A 22,672-nucleotide genomic window follows, 5' to 3' on the forward strand; every position below is an offset into this window, starting at 1 on the left:
ATTAAATGACGATAGTCAATGGTGGTCTAACAATGATATTAGGTGATGGCAATCAATCAGTGATAGTCGACTGACAATGATTAGGCAACGATAGTCAAATGATGACATTTGGCGAAGTAGGCCGGACAATGGTTGTCGATCAATAGTGTTTGAGAGATTGTGGTTGCTAGCGCTGACTAGTAGCATCGATCATTAGATAAGGTTCTAGACTTATTCAAATATGTAAGCTCTTTGCAATTTACCTCAATGCCTCTTTCATGTGGAGAATGTTGATTTATTTATAATTCTTTCGAATGAAATTTTATAAAATTTAACCAAACTCTCAAACACTCTATGAGACAGCCCATGTAATTACAATGGAAGCAGAGGAGTTCCAAATGCTACCCTCCGGAGAGTTGAGGTTAGGAATGGCTTCGTTAGGTGGAAAATTCAATCTATGATCAGAGAGATGTTTAGATGGATTAATACTGTTTATAACATTAGGCTTCGATTGAAAACTACAATGTTGTAATATGAGATCGTTTTGTTGCTTTCAGAGTCCTATTGGGTTGTTTCTTTGTATTGTTTTTTGATATTTTTTAGCCCAATTCAGCTCTGCATTTTTTTGTACGCAGATAACTTCTTCTTCTATTTTCATGAGCTGTAATTGGACTTTCTCCATTGTATTTTTCCCACCATATATAGTAATGAAAGGGGGCTTGTCCCTCAATTCTCCAAAAAATAAAAAAAAAATATCACTGCTATGCTTTATAATGCTAGCTATCTTTTCAAAGCTTTGCCGATTTCAACTCATTAAAGTTTTGTTTGAGACGGCTTTCGTACTACTTTTTAAAGCAACTTAATAGTAAGTTGTTTTAAGAAGCGGTAAGAAAGTCATCCCAAATGAAACCTAAGTGAAAGTAAAACGAAACCAGGAGCTCGCCCAACTGCTCTTTCAGAGCAAAATTTGATTTTCTTCCTCTAGTTTACAGATCATGAATGAGATCGATCATATACGTAAGACCTCTTAATTGATAAACAAAGCTCTAAATCAACAGGCGAGTTGCGTGTTTGCAGAATTTAAGTGATTGTTATGTGGCTTGTGTTAATGAATAGCATTTATTTCTGTCTCCTTCTGAAAGGAGCTAAACATGGAGGAAGCTTGTCAGGTGAAAGTGGCTTGACTGTATGATTACTGCTATTTTTGGAGAAGAATATGCTTCTTTAATGTTAGAATTTCAACTATAATCATATTGTTTGTGTGTCCGTTTATAAATATATGTAAAAACTTTCATATTTGTTAATATGCAATCTATTTTTTATAATTATTAGTATCATCCTATCATATTAAATTATTATGATATATGAGTAATTATTTAGTAAAATAGGATGGTATGTATGCTCTGTAGAAGCTTCAAAATTCATGAAGAGATAATAGCACATGGTTCTATAATGTAGCTCTAAACTCACTATAAATTTATAGAACAAATATTCTTAACTTTTTTAAGGATTCGTAGAAGCTACTACAAGTTTGATGAGTTACTCGTGGAATGATTCACAACTAAAAATTTCTTGTGAAAAATGAATCGTAATTTTCCATAATTTCTAACCCGGCGGCATCCTCCAAAAACTACACCCTTAATTGCGCCCTTGACGCGTTAGAAGTTTGAACGAAATTTATTAGGTCTAAGCAATATGTCAATATTGAAACTTAGGCTTCGTTTGGGACGGCTTTCTTGTTGCTTCTTAAAGCAGCTTTCTAGTACAAAATTTTAATTTTTGTACTACAAAGCTGCTCTAAGAAACAATGACAAAGCCATCCCAAATGAAACCTTGGATCTATTGTTGACTGTAACTGCTCACACACCGACTGAAGCCCCAAACGACACGACCGTCTCCGGTCCCACCTCGCAACGATTTGCCTACCGACTCAAATGATAGAAACCGACATACTCACGAAATTAAAGGGAGGGGTAATTAACTATAGGGGCTTGCGCCTATAGGAAACCAGAACTCAGATCAAAAAGTCCTCACCAAATGAGGGCGAAATCTCTGGGTAGTGTCTTATCTACAAACCCAATCTGCCTTCTGAAAATTCCCCTGGGATCACACATCCCAAAAATGGAAATTTTCGGAGCCCACATCTATGTCTTCACATTCATCAACATCTCTGCATAACTATCTATAATCCCAATCTTCTAAAGTAGAATGCCTTCTTATTTTACTATTTTTTTTTAATACAATGATAGTAAATACCGATTCGCTCGAGGTAAAATGATACTCTAATTATTACAGAATAACAATTTACTTTTTTAAATGAATCCCAAGTATTCAATCAAATTAAGGCTTCTTTTGGTCATTATATTTTCGCCGCTTTCAAAATATTTTGTACTAAAATATTGTTTTAGAAACCAGTAATAAAGATGTCCAAAATAAAGCCTACGAAACAAAATGACTTCTTTGAATGCTTTTGTTATTGCCCCACACACTGTCACTGTAGTAAACATTCCTCACCAACTTACATTAAAGGTGGAAGAAGAGGTAAAGCTGCATCCTACAGGTTGATCTGATGCCGGCGACCCCAATCAGGTGGTCCGGCGAGGACCACCACCCAATGCGTCATGCTGAGCTCGATGCTGTACTAGAGAGCCCAAACAAATGGACCCTTGTTGACCAACAGTCTCCTCACATTTCATTCTTTTTTTTTATGACGAGGAACCGTCCGCTGCCACGCTCGGGCATTGCCGAGCGCGCTTAGCGGTCCGTAAACTCCGACCGAACTACCCACACCTACAGTACCCGCAGCCGGGCGACAACTGCTCGAGGGAATCGAACTCGGGATGAGAGTTCCCAACCGAGCTAAGCTGCAGCGGGTCACATTTCAATTTTTACTTCTGTAAGTTGTAAGGAATATAATAACTCTACACTCCATTCATTGTGCTTTAAAAAAACTGTCTGCTTTGATATCGATTTTGATATTTATTATTATGTAAATATTTTTTTGAGACGATTAATAAATATATTGGCAAGTATTTCGTTATTTATCACGATGCAAATAATAATAATAATAATTTTTTAAATAATTTTAACTTAAAAATAGTGAGCCATAATATGAATAGAAAGTAAAATAAATCTAGAAGCATAATTACAAATGAAATCCTCAGTAGGTTGAAAGATTAGAATAAAAATACAATCCATGGTAAAAAAAAAAAAAAATTCATGGAGCATATAAGGAGATTAAGAATATGTTAAGAATAAGGAGAGTCCAATAGATGTGTTATGATTCAATGTTAGCCTTAAAAAAAATAATAATAAAAATAAAAATAAAAAGAAGCATCAATTTTAGATTATAGGAATTTCTCGTATGCCAAATTTTTTTTAGTTTTGATCCCATTTGTAAGGATTTTTCAGGCAAACAACATATTTCATGGCTAGATTATGATCCCTCTGAGTGTAATCACCTGATTGCAATCTTATTGACCAACGCCATCCGATCATGATTCATCTGAACACAATCACCCGATTATTATAATCCATCCTTCCACCGTCGCCCAACATCAGTCGGCCACGATCCTTCGACCCACATCGCCTAATGAAGATCCCTTCAACCTTTGTTTCACGTGATTTTCATTTTTATTCATTAAATATTTATAATTAGCAAACAAATTTATCCAGGCAAAATAAAGTAATTTATGTCCATAGGAATTTCTCGTAAGCCAAAATTTCTTTTGTTTTGAACCCATTTGTATGGGTTTTCCAAGCAAACAATATATTTAATGCTCCAACCACCATTAACTGACTACAATCTCATAGACCAACTTCACCTGGCTATAGTCTGAACCTTTGGTCACTGTCATCCGATTACAATCCCTCGTTCCACCATTGTATAATTATGATCCCTTCGACTACCGTCGTTTGATTATGATCTCTTTGACCTTCATCAGCTGACTACTGTTCTTCGATCTTCATCTCCCCGCTATGATCCCTCCAATCTTTATTACCCGTGATTGTTATTATTATTCATTAAATATTTATGAGTAAATATTTTTATCACGTATAATATAGTAAATTAAAAAAATATATATTAAAACATTGAGCACATGCTTATATTTAATAGTTGTATAAATTTTGGATGGGAAAAATGTTAAAATTAATTTATAAAATTGAACTGACATCAATTTGATCTTAGGCAAGATTTTGACTTCTCCAGCTGGATTCCAATTTAATGAGTCGTACACCTGAGTGGGTTTATTGGTGGAAGTTCTTATAATCTTTATAGTAAGTTCATGATGGGTTATGGATGACCTTTTGGGCCTTCAGCCTCTTTTTAGCTATGGGTATAGGGCCCACGAGCCTTTTTACTCTCAGAGGAAGCATGCTTCTTTCTTTGGAAGACTAATTGCCTGCCTCTAAAGGGGAAAAATTGCTTGTAAAAGTCTTTTTTTTTTTATTTTTAATTTATAAAATATATATCTAAATATTGTTATTTTTTTGGGTATTGTCCAGTTTATTATAAATAGTACAAAATTATTAATTTGAAATATTATTTTTTTTTTAATTTTGGCAATTAAATATAAATTCAATTATTCATTTTAATGATTTGAATATGAGTTTTATAAATGAAAAAATTTTCATATAAATTTTAAAGCATACCGCGGATCAAAATTAAGATTGATCTATAATTTTTTTTCTTAGAAGAAAATTCTGTGCGGACTTTCTAATATATTTTACTAATAAATGATAAATATCATTATATATATGTAATGATCAGGTAATATTTTCTGGAGAATTGCCCAAAAGCCCATTCTGCCAGAATACCAAAGATGGGTTGGGCCACATGTCCTAATGACCAATTTGGGCCTTTGGTTACTTTTGCCAATTAAAGGGCCCCACGGCCTAATGATAATCGGGGAACAGCACGTGCGTTCTTCCAGCTTTGCACAGCTTGGTTTCTTCCAATGAGAACGAGGACTCCAAAAGCCAACAAATACCTGACCAGCATTTCCTTCCCTAAATTTAGGTTTGGGCAACAAATTATGAGGACTTTGTGGGGTCGCTGCCTCTTCTAAGTTGTTAAGGGCCTTTTCAAGAGTGACAGCGGGTGGATATTCTATTCTTAAAAAAAAAAAATTATGAGGCTCACAAACTCATAATTTATTTTGCAAAAAAAAAAAAAAAATCATATAAAACATATAAAAATGAACTTATTTCATTATACTTTCCTAATTTTAAGCTGGCAATTAGAAAAAAATAGCAAATTCCTAATAAAAAATATGCAAATTTTCTTTATAGAATATATTTTTAGAATTTGTACAAAAATATCAAATTTCATATAAATTTATGTTGATGATGATCAGATTTCTTAGACTGTATCTGGATCTTGTGTGAAGTGCTTCTGGAAGAAATTTGTGAGAAGAGACTAAGTTTCTACTTTCATTTTTCACTTGCTTAGGCATGATATTCATATTTGTGTAATATGTTTCAAAACGAACACCCATCATCAATAAGAAATAATTTCGTTTTAAATCTGCCTCTTCATTATAGGCCAATGTCATCCCAATATTCAATTCAATATATGGCTCATTTACCCTTGTTCTTCTTGATTGCTAATCATTAGCCAAGTACTAGAGATGAAGGGTCTAACATTCAAGTTGATTCAAATTTTTTCAGCAAAGCCTTCACCAAGATTATCAACATTAGATGAGTTTATGATTCATATTTAATTTTAGTGGTTTTTGAGTACCTCTTTTACAATATGTTGGTTTTGACATTTATTATGTTAAAAACTTTATTTTGTATGTTATTGTATTGCCCCGCTTAGGTCTTGAGCAAATCTAAGAGACCCATACTATGATTCTTCGTAGTTGAATTGATAGTGTAAAAGAAATGTTCATGTCTACTCTCGTCTTTGTTTCATTGTTTGATTTTGTTGTGCTTCTGTCTAACTTTTCTTAATATGGCCAATTTAGTCTACTTTTGCATCTTTAATTTTTAAATATGAGGATGATAATCCACTGAAGAATTTTAATTTATTTATTCAATATTTCAACTAACATGATGATAGGGGAAATTAAAAAGAAGATCTTTGTGAAGTGTCATTGTTATACTCAATAATCTTTTAAATTTCTTATATTATATGATGTCTTTGAGTAAGAGTCATAGTTTAGCAAGAACTTAGGTTTCGTTTGGGACGGCTTTTTTACTGCTTCTTAAAGCAGGTTTCTAGTGCAAAAATTAAAATTTTATACTAAAAAGTTGTTTTAAGAAGTAGTAAGAAAGCAGTCCCAAACAAAGATTTAGCCTATAACTTTTTATATTTGGCAATTACTGGCCTTCATTTATAGTTATAATCTATTTAACAATAGTTATTTTTTTCTCTAGAACTTATTTTTTCTTAAAACCTTATAAAAAATATAAAACTATAAATACTCATTAAACATGCAAATAAAGTTGATATCAAATAATTACGAAGGTTAAGAAAATTTAAAATAAATTTTATAAAACTCATTCATAAAAAAATATACATTATAGGATTAACACATCATAAAACACTCAATAAAAATAAATTCTTAGAACAAATTTTAAATAATTAAAATAGAACTAATGATTATACTCAATACAAATTGAAAATAATTCAATTCTATATTTTTTTTTTTTTGGAAAATTATGTGCTTAGCCTGTTTTCATTGATATAAACTAGTTACATGTAAGGTAAGAAAACCTAAAAATAAAAACCTAAAATGCAAAGGCATAAACCCAAAAAAATAGGAGGAACAGACAAAAATCCCCTATACAAGAGAAGATATTAAAAGGATGAATACATCAAAAAGGAACAAAAAGCAGTTCACAAAAATAAACCCATTCAGGGAGTGTGAGAATAAACCACCACACTCAGGAATTACAACTCTCTCAACCTGGTTGCAGAAGAATAACAGTCAAAGCAATACTGTCGTCCAAAGGAGAAAAAAGCAATTCTATAATCCTTGCCCACCATCCGCATAAATGCTGGCTGAGTAACGAACAAGACAGCAATAACGAACAAGACAGGAGTAACAAATCGAGAGGAAGCCACCAGCCTACCAACAGAAAAACCAACCATAACAGCCACCCTTATAGCAAATCCAGCAGCAAGTACCCATTTTTCCATTTCATAACCTTAGTTAAAACAGCGGCCTTTATCTTAAGAGCTAAGGTAGTAGAAGATACAGAAATCTTGTCAAACCTCCTATCATTCCTTTATTCAATTCTATAATCAATTAACCGGTTTTCCAAATCCCAATTAGATTGGTAGCTCGCCCTCCCATTAATAAGCCCACGCTTTCACCAATTTCCGAACACAGTAAAAGTTATATTGGGCCAATCCCAATTTTGTTTTTTCTTTAAAACACAATTTGTTTAAAGAGAAATAAATAGAGTCATATGAAGTAGAGAGAGAAAAGATAGACAAAGAGAGAAATAGATAGGCATAGGAAGCATAGAGAAAAATAGATAGAGAGAGAAATAACGGTCCTTTAAATTTAAATGAATTTCTCTCTCTTCATTTCTCTCTTTGCATCTCTCTCTACCTTTTCTCTCTTCTTCATATGATTCTTGATGCGTCATGCAAAAAATATCTTGATCGGACACAAATCTTGAGGCAAAAATGAAATGGGAAACTTCAAAAATTAAATCCGAGAGCATATGAACTCCGATTTCTGCAAACTTATAGTCAAACTGAGCGTCTCAAAAATACGAACCTAACGACACCAAATTCAACTCAATCCGAGCCCAAATTGAGCACCCGAAGTGCTGTTGGAAAGTTTGTATCACAATTTGAGTTACCAAACGGTTTCCGAATTTGACATGCTTATAGTCGAATCGAGCGGCTCGACGAGACGAATCCAACAAATCAATATCGCCGAATTCCGACATCATTAAGACCTTCAAATATCTGACGAACGGTGTACGATCAAGGGATTCAATATCAGCCGTCCATTCGACCACTCCCTATTTGACCCTGATCTCACACCTATTTACGAGCTATGCCACTCCAGAAAATCTATAAATATAGCCCTCATTATTCACAAGGGAGGATGCAAGAAAAGATAAGAGAAGAAGTAGAAGAGAAGGGAAAGGAGAATCAGCTCCTCCTCGACCACCGCCGGAGTTCTTCCCGCCGCCTAAACACGTCGGGATTTTACAAGATATTCGGGAGAACGCCGAAATTCTACTCAACTTCCACGTGATGTTGAAATTCTTCCCAATTAACGACAGAGTTCCCTCCTGACGCCGAAACTCCGCCGACTACGGTCCTTCCAACAAAGCGAATACGTCAATAGTGACTCTTTGTATTCCCAACATGTAATGTACTTCATATAATGTACATCAAACCCATTCCTTCCTCAAGGAAGGGCCTCATTTGTAATCAATACTAGTGAATTCATTCAAACTGGGTCATACCCCGTGGTTTTTCCCCCTTTTAAGGGGTTTTCCACGTAAAAATCTTGGTGTCTCATATGAATGCTACACACTCTCTCTTATCTGATCGCATGCCGAATTTTTGTACAATGTTAAAACATTAATTTTATATTTCTCTACCGCTGCGAATACTCCTGGATGCAACAATTCTATCTATTTCTCTCTCTCTCTCTCTCCATCACTTTAAGATGAAAACACAAAGACAAATTGTGTTTTAAAGGAAAATGCAAAATTGTTTTGTGTTTTCTTATTTTAACCAAAAATGCAAAATCTATTTGCATGTATGAGTCTTTTTAAAAATTTTAATCACTTTCCTCCTCCTAATTTAATCTTTAATAATGATCCTTTTTAAATTTTCCCTAATAAAAAAAGAGAGTACGTTCAAGCCCTCTAAGAAATTTTATACAAATTGAAAATTGTTCAGTGGCTCTGATCTTATTTCAGTTATTTATAAATTTAATTTAAGTGTTGAAGCACAAAATTTAAAACACAAACTTTATGTTTTTAAAACATTAATAATAACTTTTAAAGTTTTGATGTGGGGACAAAACCTGAAGAATATAACTCTAAGAGCCCAAGACCTCTAACACCTAAAAATACTGAAAATACTATTTAGATTCCAAAAATTTCATTCATACTTCCTTCTTACAATGGTTATACTTATAAGCTAGCAAAAGAAGCCTAGAAAAATCAAGAAAGTTCTAAAAACTTATAACAAACTAAATTGCATATGCCTAAGGAGTAATTTAACTAAGATGCTCTGCATCATTCTCCTCCGCTACGAAGAAAGCGAAGCAGGGGCGGAGTTGGGATGGAACACGCGGGCGTGGGCGAGGTTCGGAAATGGGCGCGTGTAGACGGAGCACGCTTAGGCATTAGGGTAGTCGGCGGGATGTGCGGGGATCTGATTGGGTCGTGGGCATGGTGTTGTTCGTGCGAATAAAGTTGATTAGGGGTAGACAAGCTCGTGAATAATGGTATTGGAGCAGATGCCTATTGTCGCGAGTGTCGTGGACGCCGTCGTGGTTGTTTGTGTGGGCTGAACAAGCAAAGACACGAGCTCAGATCGGCGGTATAGGTCAATGTTGTTCGCGGATGGTAGATCGTTTTGAGAGATGACCAATTGTATGGTTTTCATCTGAGGTGGATTCATTCTGATATGGTTGCCATAAGATTGAATCGCTGATATGGTTGCCAGTAGAAGATATCACCTTGTGACACATGCTTGCGCTACCCACAAAAGCATCAATTAAAACCCTGATCATCGTCAAGGGTTGCACATCTTCCTTAATGCATGATCTTCCCCAAGCATCCAAAATCCTGATCTTCATCAAGGGTTTATGTAGAAGACGCCCATGACCCTGATCGACGTCAAGGGCCAAACCTCGCTCTGATACCATCTGATGTGAGGAGAAAACCTGAAGAAGATAACTCTAAGAGTCCAACAATTCTAACACCTAAAAACATTGAAAATACTATTTTTAATCCAAAATTTTCATTTATACTTCCTTCTTACAATGGTTATACTATAAGCTACAAAGAGAAACATAGAGAAATCAAGAAAGTTCTAGAAACTTATAACAAATTAAATCACATATGCCTAAGGAGAATTTTAACTATGATGCTTTACATCAAGTTTCAAATCATTAACAAATAATATTTGCCTATTTTTTGTGGCTTTACTTATAAAAACTTTTTTTTTTTACTATTTTTAGTATAAAAATTTATTGAATTAGAAATTTTTATATTAAAAATTATTTCATAAAATAATAAGAAAGTTATCCCAAATGAAATTTTATCCACAAACAAATAACAAAATTTAATCATTAAAAATTAAAATATATATTGTATTCAAAATTTGCTCTGACAGCATATTCATCTACTCTTTCTCACATAGTCATTATAGGGAGCTAGCCCTTTTTTTTTTTCAAAAAAACCCGCATAAGGGGCATACAAGTTAAAACAAAATAAGGGTACAAGTCCTTAAAGAATCTAAAGCCCTCTAGAAATACAACATTTAAAGGAAAACCTATAAGCAAAAGATTCAAACTAAAGACAGGAAGCTAAAAAACAGAAACACAAAGCAAAAGTAGCATCACTTCTTTCTAGAATTACGAGCTCTATGTTTTCCACTTCTTTTAATAAAATCCGTTCTAGAAGCCAAATCATCCTCATAAAAATCTTCACCATCAGCTGAGAAATTATCAACATGTAACCAGTCACCCCGCAACATCTCAATATCCCTCGAAATGTGAGACTGCAGATCATCCTTGAAAATAAGGGTTAAAGGCACATTCAAAGGTGATTCTTCAAAACTTTTAGACAAGGGAACATCTTCATCTGAAAGAGCACAAAAAATAGCAGTAGTATCCAAAATAGCATCAAATCCACCCACACCCCTACCATCCATCATCTTCACCAAACCAACATCAGTAGGCAAGGTACCCTCACCATCAATACCAACCGAAGGAGCGTCACCTGTCACACCATGATGTAGTTTTTTGTATAACATCATATCCTCATAAATAAATGGTGAAGAAGATCACAGTAGGTACATAATAGATTATTCATACTTTTTTTCTGATAGGCCACTCAAGGGTTCAAATTCTGCCATCATGATTATTAAAAAATTATCCAACAAGTACACAATATATTCGAGCACACGATATATAATTTAAAAATTATATATATATATTGAATATTAAATAAAGCCATTTTTTGTTAGTTTCATCAATCATTTGCATTCCAAGGAATCCAATAAGTAACTACATATGCTTAAAAAAATATTTAAAAAAACTTCCTATCCTTAACTATATCATTTTTCATGAAGTTTTTTCAAAATTTGGATAAGAAAAATGGTTTCTTAAATTCAAACATGAAAGCATAAAAACTTAAAAATTGATAGCTCAATTCTAAAAAAAAAATCGACCATAAAATTATCTTATTGATTTTTTTTTAATAATGATTTGATCATTAATTGTTCTCAATTTAAGAAAAATGAATAATATTTATTTACTTCAATATTAATTAAAAAATTTTGTTCAAAAGCTAATATTTAATTATAATTTCATGAAACTATGTGACTTCTTACTCCTATTTTTAGCTTTGCTAACTTGCCTTTAATAAATTTGATTTAGTTATAGTTTTAATTGTAATATTTTTAGTTACAAATTAAAAAATAAATAAAACTATTTAATCATTTTTTAAATAAAACGGCGGCCTTGCGATGACCCGGTTAGGAGAGTAGAGGTATTAGATTTGACTTATATTAAGAAAGGTAGGGGTAGACCTAAAAAGACTTGGTTAGAAAATATTAGGAATGACCTTTCTTTATTAGATTTAAACGAGAATTTGACTTTTAATAGGACACAATGGAGAAAAAGGATTCATGTAGCCGACCCCACGTAGTGGGATAAAGGCTTGATGTTGTTGTTGTTGTTGTAATCATTTTTTAAATAATTAAAAATATTTATATATTAGAATAAATTGTGATTAATTATAATTCAATTTAATATTGACTTTTTAGACATTCCTTATTTATATCTAGAATTTTTTTTATTAAATTATTGTGCATGATTAGTTCATCTTAACATGTGGGATGAGCCCTATAGTTGGAGCCTACTTATAATTTAATTTTTCTTTTATCTTGGCTTAAACTTAGGTGAGGATTCCAAAAACATTTTTTTCTTTTTTTTTTTTGCATACAACTTTTCCTTTTGCACATATCCCCACTCTCCCTCAATTTCTGGTCCTTTGTTCCCTCCGAATCTCTCACCTAAATGCCTAACTTGCTGAATGACCATTTTTGTGCTATGAATTATGAAATGGATTAGTGTAAAACTTCTGCTGTTTTTTTTTTAATGCGAAGGAGCTGTTCAGCACTTAATTTGAACCCTCTAGTCTCTAGCATGTAGCAATGAGTGACTACAACCTTCAGGAAAAATAAAAAAATAAAAAAAAAATGACTAAAATCGGCTAAAAGCATCTCCAACCGAAAACTTCATTTTTCACGGCAAAGTAACGCAAAAACTCTAAAATGGCGCGGGATGCTCCAATCGAACGCCATTTTAGGTGTTTTTGAGAAGGTAACGATCGCTCTCCTTTCGCGCATTTTTCGGGTTGAGAGAAAAAATGGCGTGAGTGAACAGTGCGACGCCAATATTGGCGTCGCACTGTTCACCTGCGATTAAATGGCGAAAATTTTGGAGTTCGGTTGGAGCGAGGGAACGACTCCATACAGTCGTTTAGCGTTCGGTTGGAGATGCCCTAAGAAGATGTAGTTCTCTTATCAAATATTAGTTTTACGTGGACTCTGATCGTGTCGATCAATCATATTGTATTATTATCTTGGACCTCAATTTCATTGGTCGAACTTACCGGGGAATTGCAGGAGGTCATTGCCCGATCCAAAATTTATATGATTACAAACAGACAGAGAGCGAAGAGTCGTGCATGGCACTCCAAATCATGACCTACAGTAATTCTACTTAGGCGGGAGATAGAGTGAAGTGTTGCAGCGCTATCAGACAAACTGGATACAGGGAGTCAAGTGCCGCGACGCTCCAAATATGGCGCCACGATACAGGCTGGGAAATTTTCTTTCTCATTTTTCATGAAAGGTTGCATCCCTTTCTTGGTTTGAATGTGTTTCTTTTTGTTAATTCTAGTATGAGAACGGTGTAAGACTGAAGAGAGAAAAAAACATAACGAGAGAAAAGAGAGATCTGTATTATTTCTCCCAAATTTTAATAGTGAATTTCTTGATGTGGTGTACTCCATAATTTTTTTCTAATTCCAAATTTTTTATATTAAACATTGACGTTCTTTCTTTTTGCTGCATTTTTTTCTTTTTTATTTATGTTTGCTACATGGTTTACTTTTTCAAAAACAATTTGTATTATTGTTTTGAGCAGCCAACTCCCATCTTCTTCTTTGCTTTTGTTTTGGCATTGGTTTCCATTATATATTAGATGTCAGTGATATACATTCATTATTTTGTTGGTTAATATTCGTTTTTATATCCCAAAATTTTCATTTTATTATAATACCATACACAAAGAACTGGGATGGCTCCAAATTATTTTTGATATGAATATAGTCATACAAGAATTCAAATAATTTTTTTTCCAAAATTACACTATAGAATTTCTAAAAATTTTATTTTTAAAGTGAAAGGTAGCAATTAAATTAATTAAATTTCATCTAAATTATTGATGGGTGATAACACATGTTAGTTCTCACTTTTCATTAGTGATTATATTAAATCATATATATACAAGTAATGATTAAATATTGACAATATTGAATACTATTAATTCTATTGATCGAGAGAAGTATGCATATAATTACTTCTTTAAATCTTGTATTGAAAATTTTAATGAGTTTTGGGTTTATCCCGTGCTTAATTTATAAGCGCATTATGTGATTTTATTAATTTTAGATCAATGATAAGATTTAGATTGTGTGGAGTAAGACTCAATGACATGTTCAAGTTCCTTTCTTTTTGTTTATTTATTCTTTTGTAGATAAGTAACTGTTAATGATCTTCTTACTATTATAAATATGATTTTGATGAATAAATATAGTAAAATATTTCCTTAAGTATGATATTTAATTATTTTTAATGGATATTAATTTATATTGACAATTTATAAAAGTTCTAGTAAATAATCAAAAATATAAAATAAACAATTCTTCCTATTTAAACATTGGGGGGTGATAGAAAGGGATGCATTTTAGGATTAAGGGATTGATGGGTGTCATGTAGAGTTTAGAAGTGATGGACGAAGCTTGGAAATTGTTTGGAGAAGCCAAAAATAGATAGGGTTATTTTAAAGATTTTTTATCACGAGCAAGGGAGAGGGAATAATATAGATGGTCTTAGAAGGCTAATAATGTAGTGTTTTAACTAGTAAACTTTATATTTAAAATCTGCATTTTGTTCTAATAAAGTAGTATTATATATATATATATATATATATATATATGTGGGTGAAAAGATGTTCTATTTAAGTAATGGGGAAGACGAAGGTGGTCGGGCTTAACTGGCATCCCCACAACTCCGGCAAATTATTACGTCTAGTGTCCGGATTCGTCCAGACACCAATGCAAACATGTCACGTCACCGAAATACACCGGGTCCCAGTGTATTTGGGTGACGTGATGCGTCTGGATTGGATGTCCGGACGTAATAATTCACCCACAACTCCAACCCAACAAAGGCAGAAGCAAAGACTGAATGAGGAAAAGGGAAAAAAATGATTACTATGGAGGAAGAGTCCTGAACAAATTTTTTTTCTTTTCTCTTTTACTTATTTGGATCAGTCGTCTCTCATTTTTTTGACTTGGAGAAGGGGCCTACTTCTTCCACTAGGTCTACTAATATTTTTAATCCTTTATGAATAGAATGAATGACAGAGAGCAACATCACACGTGGTGTCTCAACTTGAGGGACTGACTCTCTATACTAAAGCTATAACATTTAGGGAGAAATGGGAGAAAGAAAGGCACAGAGAGTGTGAGTTGAAGCTAGCTAGTTTAAATGAAAAAAATTTTAGATCCGAGAAAATATAAAGTAAGCATTTGCACACACAAAGAAAATGGTGCTTTTGTATCGCCATACAATTTGTCCATATATTCATGAACAGTTGTATTTGTAGTGTAAAAGCTAGCTCTTCTTCTTGCAGTCCTTCATATTGTATCGCAGAATATGGGGATTTATTTCAACTTAGTCACTTAAAAATGGCTCATATTTAACTAAAAATTATAGCTTTAGGCTTTGTTTGGGATGGCTAGCTTTCTTTATGTTTTTAAAAGAATTTTTTAGTATAAAAATTTATTTTAAGAAGTAATAAGAAAGCTGTCCCAAACAAAACCTTAATCATACCAATTTTATTTGGCTGTTTGTTTTTGCATCGACCACTTCTCTTAGATTTTTATTTTTATTTAATTTGATGACCCTTAAAACATGGATCTTCAAGTGTGGTTGTCAAAGATTACTAATTTGATGGTCATTGATCTAGCACACATATTATTGAATATCATTAAGATTTGTACTAATCATCCAATCAAAGTTCATTAAATACATCTAATCAGTGCAGATATTGAAGTTTCAAATATATTTTGCAAATCAATTCAAATCACCATCTACACAAACCTGAAGATCAATAAAGTTACAAGTTAGTTAATAAACTCTAAGAAAGCAGGATTAGGGTACACAAACATAATCCAACGTCAGAATATAAATCACATCAACAAAATAAAGAGCAAGATCATGGAACAATAGCTTTGCTGATTGATTATATCCAAAGGAAGAAGCATGACTGAATAATCTACAATTATAGCAATAACTGGCTAGGTCCTCAAAGAGAAATATCTACCATTAAGGTTTTACTAAAGATAGAAGAAAAAGCAAAAAACTTCAAGATTGAAGAATTAAACCTGGAGTTTATCAAGGAGATCCACACATTAATGAATGGATATTCAAATTTAGAATCAAATTAATATAGTTAAAATTTGAAGATGAGATAACTTCAATGAGATAGGCAGCAACGGTACATTACTGATTTTCAACTTGATCCGATGAATTCCAATTTAAATTTTCTTTATAAGCAAGCTTGTGACAACATTAACATTTTAAATCACTTCTCTTAGATTTTTATTTTATTTTTTAATTTGATGACCCTTAAAACATAGATCTTCAAGTGTGGTTGTCAAAGATTACTAATTTGATGGTCAGTGATCTAGCACACATATTATTGAATATCATTAAAACATAGATCTTCACGCATTGTTTTTTACATATGAATATTTTATTGATTAAAATTGAATGGCTCCCGCTTCCACTCTGTTAGGGCTTTTGCTCTAGCGCTCTCCGGTCTGTTCCTGTGGCTGGGGCTACTCGTCGTGGTGGCGCCGTCTTCCTCATTCCTCCAGGGAAGTTCCTCTTTCTATGATTTTGTTATTTTGGGTTTATGTTTTTTTCGGTTCTGTCCGGCAGTTGCCGGCATGCCGCCAAAGTTATGTGACCCTCGTTTTTTAGGGGTTTCTTCATCTCCTCATTCGTTTTTGGATGTCTTTGCGGGTAAGCAAGATGAACCCATTTTTTCAGAGCTTAGGGTTTCTTCTTTCCGTGGTATTCTTTCTCTTTGTATTTCGGAACAAGAATATTCTGCACTTGCCGCGCCTTTCCAGTTCTCTCTTGTCGAATTTTTCCCTTCTAAGCGTCCTTCTTTGGATTATATTCGACGATGTTTCTTTAATCTAAAGTTGAATGGTGAATTTTCTGTTAGGTTCCTGGACCCGTCTCATATCCTCATTAAGCTCAAAAACGATCTTGATTATTATCAGGTCTTTTGCCATGTATCTTACTTAGTTTATAACTGCTTTATGAAACTTACCAAATGGTCGCCCTGTGTGGATATTGGGGGTGGAGTCGCCGGTTGTACATATTTGGGTGTCTTTTCCTCTGCCGCGCCCCCATCTCTTCTGTCCTCGCATACTTCATGGCTTGGGTTTGATCTTTGGAAAGCCCCAAAAAAATTGATACTGCTACCTCTATTGGGTCTAGGCCATCTCTTGCTCGTGTGTTGGTGGAATTAGATGTTACTAAAACCTATCCCAATCGTGTTTGGTTAGGCCCTCAATCTTCTAAGTATGTTCAGCATGTTGTTTTGGAGGATTTCTCTCCTTTTTGTTCTTCGTGTAAAAAATTTGGGCATTTTTTAGGTAATTTCCATCCTGGGATTGACTTACATATGCCGACTAAGGTTGCTAATAAGGATTCTATTGAGTCTGATCTGATTGTCCCTTCTTCTATTGTTGAGGCTGAGCAAGTTCTTTCTGTTGAACCCACTCTTTCGCCTACATTTGGGTGTGAAGCATGTGGTTCAGTTGATTAATGTGGCTCCCCCTCCATCTAATCTAGCTGTTGAGAATGTGGAAATTGATGTGGAAAATAATGTGAACCTTTCAAGTGGTAAGGATGATGGTGTTGATGGTGATGGTGTTTCTGTTTTTGTCCCCTGATGTTTTGCCCTTTGTCCCTCCAGGTTGTATTTCGGGTACTCTAGATCCCTTTGTGGCCTCCCTTAGAACTTGTCTTAGTGCTGATGATCATGGTGGTGCTGGTCGCTTGTTGTCAGTGGTGTCTGCCCCGACCATTTTGGGTGAAATTTCATTAAATCATGTTGTTTTGGATTGCCCCCCATGAGGTTGGTATTCCTTTTGATAATTTGGGTGCGGGTGTTTGTGAGGTATCTGCTACCTCCAGCTCGCCTCCGGTCATGAACGACTATTTAGTTAACAACAACTTTGTGGATGTACCTGTTACTTTAATTGATCCTCAAAGTCTAGTGTATCATGTGGGGGACAATTCAGGATTGGATGTTAGTGTGCAACTGGATTGGCTCCAAGGCTCGTCTAATTCTGATTTAGATTTTGTATCTTTGGAATCGTCTGGGGATGAGGATCCTGGCAATTCTTTTCCCTTATTGCAAGATAAACCTCTTGTATCCTTTGCCTCTCCTGGTAGGGCTCGTGGGAGGGGCAGACGTGGTCGGTGATGATGTACTTGGTTTTCTTTTTTGGTTGGCCTTTTGGTTGGTTGGCCATGGTATCTGTTCTCTGGGCTGGTTGGATGATCCTTTTGGTGATGGTGTGTGCACTCGTATTGGCACTTTCAGTGGGCTTAATTGTTTTGGAGATCTCAGTTTTACTTTTTTGTTTTTTGTTGCCAGGCCGGGCAATGATGTGGCTGGGGCTCGCTTCTCTGTCAGCATGACTCGTGGCAACCTTGGTGTTGATTTCCTTAGGATAGCTGCTTCGCATTTTGTTCCACCAATTGGACGGTCCGAGCTTGTCTCATGGGAAGCTGGTAGTCTTGGCCTTCTACTGAGCCCTCGGGGTTGTTTTTTTCCACTTGTTTTTTGCATTTGCTTCTTGGATCTTGTAATCGCTCTTTTTTATTGAATAAATTGTTATGTTTTGTTTAAAAAAAATATTATTGAATATCATTAAGATTTGTGCTAATCATCCAATCAAAGTTCATTAAATACATCTAATCAGTGCAGATATTGAAGTTTCAAAATATATTTTGCAAATCAATTCAAATCACCATCTACACAATCCTGAAGATCAATAAAGTTACAGGTTAGTTAATAAACTCTAAGAAAGCAGGATTAGGGTACACATAAACATAATCCAACGTCAGAATATAAATCACATCAAAAAAATAATTAAAGAGCAAGATCAGATCAGTAATCAACTTCATGGAACAATAGCTTTGCTGAGTGATTATAGCCAAAGGAAGAAGCATGACTGAATAATCTGCAATTAGAGCAATAACTGGCTAGGTCCTCAAAGAGAAATATCTACCGACTACCATTAAGGTTTTACTAAAGATAGAAGAAAAAGCAAAAAGAACTTCAATTCAAGATTGAAGAATTAAACATGGAGTTTATCAAGGAGATCCACACAGGAATGAATGGATATTCAAATTTAGAATCAAATTAATATAGTTAAAATTTGAAGATGAGATAATTTCTATGAGAGAAAAATCATAATATCATCACTAAAATTAAAAAAATAAAACTATAATAAGAGCACATTGCTTCAAATAAACAACTTCAAAATAAATTTTAATTATTTAATTTTTAAATTCGCTAGCCAATTAACTTAATCTAATTTCAAATAATTTGTGAAAAATATGAATAAATAATTCTCACAATTTTCGAAAAACATAGTACTGGTTGATGATATCAAGATCAAAATTAAAATAATATTTGTCATGATGATTTAAAATTTTTAAAATAATTTAATTTAAAATGAGTGTAATATATTAATTAGTTAATTAATTTTTATCTTGCACTAATCTCAAAGTAGATTTCCCCCCATATTTTTTATGCCATTAACAATCAATTAGAAGCCAAGCAATTATTATTGCTATTTGAAAAAAAATAAAATTTGAGATGATCTCGTATTTTCTTATAAGCCACATAATTCAGCTCAGGATCTCCAGATCGAAATTTTATTCCCCTTATAACCAGCTGATTCCTCCCTGTATGTCTCTTTCCCAGTGGTTCAATATCTTTATCTTTCCCAATCAGAAATGCTGTGGAACCTTTCACACACACAGACCTCTCTCTCTCTCTCTCTCTCTCTCTCTCTCTCTCTCTCTCTCTCTCCTTCCGCAGGCATAAATTGAATTGGGCTGTTCTGCAGTTAAGCCCTATAGAATAATCACCCCTCTCTCTCTCTACCCATCCCTAGTTTCCGCTATCTGCAGACTATTTTATCCTTCTGTCTCCCCACATAAGAATAATTTGAATTTCATGTTGGCTCTTCAAACTCAACACCAGCCTGATACCCACCACCTCTCTCTCTCTCTCTCCTTTAGGTGTTCCACTTCTTGACAGAGTTAGATCCTTTCTCTCTCTTTCTCTATCTGTCTTCTTTTCCCCATGCTTGAATGTCCGCCTAACTGATATTCTATTTTTATTTCCTAACTCTTGTTCATCTTTCAGTGCCTTATATTTCTTCTTCTTTCCATAAGCCAATCTCTCTCTCTCTCTCTCTCTCTCTCTCTCTCTCTCTCTCTCCCAGCTCACTATCTCTCCGATAAAAATTCCAAAACTTCAATCTTTTCAGTCTTCCCAGCTCCTAAACCACCCATCCATTTCCATGTCCTAAGCCGCATAATGGACAAAGAACCCACGTCAGTAACAGAACTCACCACCCGCCGCTCCAACTTCCCTCTGCAACTCCTCCAAAAAAAAGAATCAGAAGACCTCTCAATCTCCTCCTCTTCCTCCTCCTCCTCCCTCCACCCCCTCTCCCTCCCCACCGACCCCCCCAAAAAACCAGCACCAAAGCGCAACTCAACTAAAGACCGCCACACCAAAGTCGACGGCCGAGGTCGCCGCATCCGCATGCCAGCTCTCTGCGCCGCCCGCGTCTTCCAACTCACCCGCGAACTCGGCCACAAATCCGACGGCGAGACCATCGAATGGCTCCTCCAACAAGCCGAACCCGCGGTCATCGCCGCCACGGGCACCGGCACCATCCCCGCCAACTTCACTTCCCTCAACATCTCCCTTCGTAGCTCCGGCTCATCCATCTCCGCTGGCCCGTCACACCGCCTCCTCCACTCCTCCGCCGCTCCGCCCCCCGTTCGCCTCCGCTCCGATTGGGGGTGGGAACACGAGCTCATGGCAGGGTATACAACTGCCCCGGCAGCACATTTCTTTCCCGCTGGCGAGCCAGTTTGGCCGTCGTACGCGACGGCGACCATGTTTCGAGAGTTCATGAACTTTCCCAGCGCGGCTCCCATGACTTTACTGCAAGGTCAACCGCAGCTCAGTGGCGGCGGCGGCGGTAGCGGCGGCGGTGAAGGGCATTTGGGTATTATGGCCGCGCTTAACTCGTATAGAGCGGTGGAAGCAGGAAGTCAAGAAGAGCCAGAGAGAAATCATCATAGAATGACTTCAAACGATTCTTAGCTAAGTTCGCCGCTTCACAATTAATTCAGTAGTTCTATCGATCTATTTGCTTCGCTGTTGTTTCCTTTTTTTAATTTTTTGGCTATTACTATTTTGTTGTTTGCATCAACGATCTGTGGAAACAATTCTTTGCTCTTTAATTTCTCTAAGATTTTTAGGATTTCAAAATTACTGAATGATAGTTTATATATTGTGCTATCTTATTGCCTTTGGTCTAAGTTCTAACTTTACATAATTTTATTTTATTTTTTCAGTGAATTTTGTAGTTCAGAGCTGTTCTTGAATTTCAGTTCTTCTATTTTGAAATAAAAAATTTGGAGGCTGAGGTAACAGTTTATTTGCTTAGGGATCGGAGAAACTATCTCCATGGTTATACGTACTGAAATTATATTAGATATTAACACAAAGCAAAATTAAGCCTTTTGTTTGCGACAGCTTTTTTTGTGCTTAATTTTTTAGTTCAAAAATCAAAACATTTGAAAAAGTAAAAAAACTGACCCGAACGAAGCCTAAATCTTTTGAGTATGGCAACCAATGCTTAGCTTAATCCAATCTATTAATGATGATTAGATGGAGGTTTTACATCAAATTATATATATTGCCTAACAATTTGGATTTTATTAAATTTTTAATAATTTATGCACGTGAAAAGTTAATACTTAATATTCAGTAATAAATAGAATTCAGATACTATATACGTAAATATCTCAAGATTTTTAAAACATGCTAAACCCTAAATTAATCTATCCAAAACTGGATAAGTACGGCTTTTTCTATCTATAATTGATTAGCTAAGGTTTTTTTGCAGAAGCAAAGCTTTGAATTTTGATGTATTAAGAATAGTAAAAGTAATTAGTGTGATCAGACTTTTGAGTTCTACATTGGCATAAAAACTGATTAGCATAAAAGAGTAATTAATTTATACAATCATGGAGTTAAATGCAATAACCATGACTCCATGAGCATCCAAATAGCCGCTATCAAAAAGGTTTTTTCACAGTAGATATTTGTAGTTGTTTGTTTTTTGCATCGATTTAGGCAGTTACTATTTGTTGTGGTTTTAACCGGTGCAAGTAGCACTGATTTTGATCGCTACCAAAATTCTTTACATTCTATACGCCTCATGACGCTTTTGGCTTGCCCTAATTCTTACGTGCATTCGCTGCCTTGGATCTGAGAGTTTCACGGCTTGCCTAATTCTTCCTCTTCTTCGTTTCGTGCATCAATTCGTTGCTTTGGATCGGAGAAACCACTGCAAAAAAATTAGTGGCGGTTAAAACCGCCGGGATAACTCAAAAAAAGTGTTGTGATAGCCGTATTTGATGGTAGTGAGCTAGCTTCTCAATGTAGAAAGAGCTAATTACTTTGTTAAGAACATGTTGTACTAAAGTTTTATGTTATACTGATAATATTTTTCTAATGGACTGAGTAGAAAACAAGGGCTGTCTCTTGTTTACTTCCTATATATATATTTCATCTGTCACATGTGAACGTGTATGGTTTCCTTAAGCTACTGCAGCTATCTGTTTGCAAGGGATAGTTTTCTCTCTCCTACATTGTGGACAAACCAAGCGCTTGGGTGCTTATGAAGCTCACTGGCCTCTCTTTTGCTTTCAGATGGACATGAGATCCCTTGAAGAGATCTTGTGTGTAAGGAACTGATAGACAGATAGCTTTGGCACACCTCAAATTATTTAAAGCTGTCTTCCTTTATGATCTGTAAGAGGGCAGCCAGTGCT

General features: G+C 34.9%; 1 protein-coding gene across 1 annotated transcript; it reads left to right on the forward strand.

Annotated features, from left to right (window-relative positions):
- The first annotated feature begins 20,031 nt into the window (after nucleotides 1-20,031).
- Nucleotides 20,032-22,672, forward strand: LOC110108823 (transcription factor TCP15). Its single transcript, XM_020839643.2, has one exon. It carries the CDS (start codon nucleotides 20,133-20,135, stop codon nucleotides 20,931-20,933), a length of 801 nt encoding a protein of 266 aa, XP_020695302.1. The 5' UTR covers nucleotides 20,032-20,132; the 3' UTR covers nucleotides 20,934-22,672.

Source organism: Dendrobium catenatum, unplaced genomic scaffold (genome assembly GCF_001605985.2).
Source record: "Dendrobium catenatum unplaced genomic scaffold, ASM160598v2 fragScaff_scaffold_1056, whole genome shotgun sequence".
NCBI lineage: Eukaryota > Viridiplantae > Streptophyta > Magnoliopsida > Asparagales > Orchidaceae > Dendrobium > Dendrobium catenatum.